This window comes from Limulus polyphemus, unplaced genomic scaffold (assembly GCF_000517525.1).
Source record: "Limulus polyphemus unplaced genomic scaffold, Limulus_polyphemus-2.1.2 Scaffold3583, whole genome shotgun sequence".
NCBI lineage: Eukaryota > Metazoa > Arthropoda > Merostomata > Xiphosura > Limulidae > Limulus > Limulus polyphemus.
This window is the reverse complement of record NW_013669193.1, coordinates 33,602-39,332: the sequence shown is the minus strand read 5'-3', so window position 1 is coordinate 39,332 and position 5,731 is coordinate 33,602. Positions and strand designations below refer to the sequence as shown.

General features: G+C 34.4%; 1 protein-coding gene across 1 annotated transcript in view; it reads left to right on the top strand.

The window, feature by feature from the left end:
• Positions 1-5,731, top strand: part of LOC106469635 (rho family-interacting cell polarization regulator 2-like) — a gene marked incomplete at its 3' end in the record, with an annotated part of 76,048 nt that overhangs the window by 37,860 nt on the left and 32,457 nt on the right. Inside the window, exon 3 of the mRNA XM_013930136.2 lies at positions 1,514-1,655. Coding sequence (XP_013785590.2) covers positions 1,514-1,655 — 142 coding nt within the window. The remainder of the gene's footprint in view (positions 1-1,513; positions 1,656-5,731) is intronic.

Here is a 5,731-nt window from a genome sequence, read left to right as displayed (position 1 = left end):
GACATCAAAGGAGTAATTTATTTTGGACTCCTCAATCCACAGCAAACTGTCAATGAAGAGATCTATAGTCCGCAACTGGAATGTTTAAATCAAGCTCTTCATCAGAAACGCCCTTCACTCATCAAAAGGAAAGGTGTTCTTCTTCTCCACGACAATGCACATCTGCATGTTGCACGTTTGACGCAACACAAGATTATGGAGTTGGGTTGGGACGTTCTCCCTCACCCACCATATTCTCCAGATATGGCACCATCAGATTACCATCTTTTGCCTTCACTGTAACACCATCTTAATAGGAAAACACATGCAAATGTGGAAGGTGTTAAAGAGGATGTCGAAATGTTTTATGCTTCAAAGCCAAGTGATTTCTTTAATCAGGACATTAATAACCTGATTGTAAGATGGAAAAGCACTGTCGATAAGAATGGAGACCATTTAATTTAATATGTTTTGTTTTGATATATAAGTTGTTCGGGTTTTTCATCTAAAAAAAGCTACATTAATTTCTTGACGACCTTATACATTAGTATGAAAAAACAAAACATAGTGGTTTTGTATAATAAACTCTCAATACTTCTAAAATTCTGCATTCTTGATTCCATTTAGATACTAAGTTAACCTTTGAATGTTAAAAGACAAATTTTAACTAGGAACTCTCTGATTGCTTCTTCCAAAACTAATTTATTTGAGAAGCAATTTTAAAATTAATCATCCATGTTAACATAAAACAACACTTAATGAAAGTTGACTACAAGATGTTTTTTTTTTTAACTGAGGTGTTAATGCAGTGTTTTTTAACCTGTGGTGCATGCACCCCTTAGGATTTCTGGAGGTACGAAACATGTCGGTGTTTCCATTGCAAATAAGGTTTCTCCCTCAGACTCCTGAGATCACTTGTTAGCAAACTGATAGTAAACTTTCTACACTTTTCAACCCTAACTATGCGACAATAGCTGTTACAAATTCTCCCAAACTAGTCATTAAAGTTCCCACGGGAATGAAGCTTCCGTTATAACTGAAATTGACATCTATCTGTTCAGAACACAACGTAATGTAATACATCATTTGATAGATGGAAACATTGACTTTCTATTGGCTATGTATGATGTATAATTAAATGTGAGAGAGAACTATTAACAAATCCTGAAAGGCAAGGGATGTGTGGACATGTTCTATAAACCGATTGGGTGCAGCTTCCCAAAAAAGGTTAAGAACCACTGTGTTAATGAAGTCCTATGGATATTTATTTATTTGATGATAATGATTATTAAATCTGTAAACCTGGTATGTTCGAATGTTTTTTCAAATTTAAGGGCATGAATTATTAAATGCTAACTGTAACTTCATTTCAGAACAAAAACAGAGTAACACGAATATGATTATATATATATATATAATGTTCACAATGGAGAAATAGAGCATATGCAATATAAAAGTTGTATTAAATTAATATTTCCCAATTGAAAAAACTGATGTTTTTTGTTTTGAATAAAATGCACTCATTATTTTTAAGGTTCTGTATTAGGTCACTACTACAGCCCTAATACAACACAACGAGCATTAAAAGTCTCGTCTACTTGGTCAAGCAAGCGACCCAAAGTTCCTCGCCCAGAACGAGCTTTAGCTATATTTCAGGCGGTGAACAATGGACTCAGGTATTATAAAAACTAATAGTACTTTTTTCATTCTAAATCTTTTTTTACCCGTATTTTAACATAGTTCTTAAGACCTCTTTTGTTTTTCAGTGCTTCTGAATTATCTATTTTAGCAGTGTTTAATTACTTTTCAACACAGCATGTCTACTGTTTTAGTTATATATTTCAAACTTGATGCTTTATTTCAAATGTTTCAACAAATAGCTTTTCCATGCTTTATATTAGTGATGTATACATTTCGGGCATGGTGGTTCATTAAGATGAATTTTATAATCTACACAGTCATTGAGGAAACGTACATTATTTGTAGTGGATGAACAATCTAATTATTTATGTTTGCTTTTAATCAATTTGATTAATTACTGGTTGGTTATTTTTTGTTTCCTTGTATAACTATTAATACAAAATATTATATTTAAATGTATTTTTAAAAAGTTTGTTTTAAGTCATTTTTCACTTGCAAAAGTACTTATATATTTAATAGTAATATAAAATTTAATTTCTTTGAGTACAAAGCCTATAAAAATGACACCACATAAAACTCATCATTTTTTGATACTTTACAAACATTTAAAGATATTTTCTGATATCTTATTGCCAATACTGTCTTTCTGATTCCCCATATTTTGCTTTTCCTAGTTACATCATGTAATAGTTTGTTTTCCTCTAAATGTTGATAAAGACCATTCACGGTTTCCATTTTCATCTTGCTAGTGCAGAGGAGATTGATATCTTTCTAGTAAAATTGTGCCAGGATTGATAAAGGAGCTTCTCTTGCAAGTTTGCCTCGTTTACTTTTACCTCTGCATGGCCTGGTACATACATCTGTGTTATGGTCTTTCCTTATAGTTGATTTGTTTTCTGCCATCCATCTGGGGAATAATCACTGAATTCACATATGTTGCAAATATTATATTATTAATTACTGTCTATTTCAGTACTTTGATGCCTTTGGTATCTCTGGTTATCATGGTGTTAATGTGGCTGGTGCAGTTGAATGGTTTAGCTGTCAAGTAGGTATTTATGTGTTTCTTCCAGAGGGATAGCAATGCCCACGAACAATAGTGGTTGATTTTCCTTATAAACATGTCTGTTGTTAAGTGTTCAGAACATGACTGTTGCTTTAGCAGGATTGATGACCATTTGTGTGTCATTGTACAATTTGCTCACACTGCTGAGAGATGGCTGCATCTTGCTTTCAATTTCAGCTTTGCTCAGCCTCTTTTATACAATAGAATGTTGGCAGCAAAGGTTATCACACAACATTTGGTTGGACTGTCAGTGGCATAACTAGGAGCAGAAGGGCCCATGGCAAAATTTTACTGATTGGGGAGAGCCCCCTCCCCCCAACTAACAACATTTATGGTTAATTTGGAACCAAAATATGTAAAGCCTATTAAGTACCTCTGTCTAATTGATCAAATATAATGAATGAGCAAGAAGGGTCAGATTTTTTTAAGGGGAAGAGAAAAATTCAGCTAGATGGGGTATATATATTTCAAAACATAAAATCAGTATTAGCAAAAAAGAATATCTTTAAAAATCTTTCTTGCTTGCTTTCACCTCCGTAAAATGATCATTGAGTTTACTGAAGTTCAACTAATGAGCAAAAGCTTGTTCAACTGAGAGATGTGCCAGTCCGTGTAATTGTTGCTACCTCATAGTGCTTTGCTAATAGTTTTAATACTTTATAGCTTTGAGAAAGACTGCTTGGCACTTGCAGTTATCAGAGGAATCGTCAAAAACAAGAACAAAGCTGTACAAACTTCGGAGAGACTCGCTGATATAGAATGGTTCTCTTTGTTGATTTCACCCTTCAGAGCGGATCTCATTCTGAAGATTTCTTTATTGAATGATTCTGATATGTCTGTCTGATACTTGCTGGCAGATGTAGCATCTTTAAATAACTGTAAGTCTGAAAGGTTCTGCAATGAAGTGGACGCAACTCCATGAAGACCACTGAAGCGAGAATTCAACTGATTTTTAATGATGTTGAAAGTACAATAAAAAGAAATAATGTTCACTGGGAACAAACTTTCTGGATCTGTCAATCTTTAGTCTTCACAAAGTTCATCAAAATGTTTCTACCTGATTCTCTACCACTTTTTTCCAAATACAGAAAGAATTGACCAATCCCTCGCTGCGATCAATGCTTCTTCTTTCAGGTCTTCAAACTGGTTTCTGTAGTTACACATTTCATCCAAACAAACCTTTAAAAGTTCTGCAGCTTTAGCCACGTCAGCCATTCCAACTGAAATGCTTTCAACAGTAGATTTATAGATTGCAAAATCTTGAACTGAGAGACAAATAAAATTGAAATTTTAGAAGAGTTTCTTAAGTGCAATGGCTCGTTGCATTCATCTGATTATGAGCTAAAAAAGTTATTTTTGTCAGAGCTGTTTGAACTTCAGGAAATCGTACTTTGAGAGCAAATACTGCATCAAAATGTCCAGCCCATCTAGTTGGGTTCAGTTTTTAATAGTTGACCCTTTATGAGTACCAGATTCAGAAATTAAACTCATTAATATGTCCCATTTTTTGATACTTAGTCTAAAAAAAGAAAAACATACACTCTTTGAACAACATAAAAAAATTGAGCCATTTCTGTCAAATCGTTTGCTGTATCAGTAACGATTAAATTCAAATTATAACTTGATAATGAGGAACCCACTTTTAAGAAAACAAAAGTTTGGAGACGGCTTGACTAGGTAATGAAACAACTTTATTAACTGTAAGATGTTTTGACAAGATTTTGTCATCCTCCAGCTTTATAGAAACCTAAAAATGATTTGTTGATACACAGAGCTTTTGGCTTGCCATTTTCATCACTTTCTGTTGAACAATAATGATAAATTTCATACAGCTGATCAAACTTTGGAAATATCCTGGGTTGTGTCCAAAATAATAGAAAAAATGGGGCTATTTTAATGGCACAAATCAATTCATTCTTAAGTTTTTGTGAAAACAATTGAATCAGTTCATTTTGAACCATAGGGCTCATGTATTTTATTTGACCCTTTAGCTTACTAATTAGCTTCTCAAGAACTGAGTCTAATTTTGCAGCAATTCCACGAAACAGATAAAATTACCACTCGCTCCCTATCCACTTCCTACTTCTTCTATGCCCATGAAATCACAAGTTTAAGAGTTACATTTAGTAATCTATCCAAAACTTGACCCCAAAAGTTTTTCTTTTACAATACCTGCTTTGAGTTCTTCACTAAATGTGCCATGCAAGAAGACTCGTATTTCTCCATTCCCTCCACTACATGCTTCCAGTCACAGCAGCCTTCTATCCAAATTTCTTGGAAAGCACCTGTCCTTTGGTTGGCAAACAGCCAGTATGGCTCACAATAAGCTTTTTCCTGGACCTGCACTCATCCTCATCGAGCTAATCCTAACTGTTGAGCATGATACACACACTTCAGTGGCTTGCTGAAGCTCTTTCTTAAGGCTTCTAGTACTGCTGGTGTGGTTTCTAAGGGTTAAGTTCTGCATATATTTGTTTACTGCACCTGTTGCTTTCTGTGACCCTAGCTTGACCTCCTGGTGTATTCTTGTATGGTCACAACACAATCTACTGGCCACAGATTTTGACACCCCCATGACCTGTGCCATTTCAGTCTGAGTGTGGCCTTCCTGAAGCACTATGATGGCTCTCCAAACTTCAGTTTCAGTTAATTGATTTCTAACAGCTTGCACAGTTTTTACAAAATTCAATACCAGTAGAAAAAAATCCTAAACCTAGCATTATATCAACGATAAACATCTTTCTTAATCGATCAAAACTCATTGGGTCATTTCTCATAAAGGCCTATTACATCAGGAATCCTTGTTGTATAGACTTGCAGACCCTAGGTAAGATTACTGTAATCCTCTACAATTAGCATGCTAAGTTTGAAAAAAAAAATTATAACCTAAAAATGTACAAATTTAAACAAACTTCATTATTGTTTACATTTTGCAAATAGTACATAACTGCTATGAAGCAACAGAAAATGTAACAACATATAAAATGCTTGGTTTCCTTTTGTAACAACATATGAAATGCTTGGTTTCCTCCTCCCCCCCCCCCC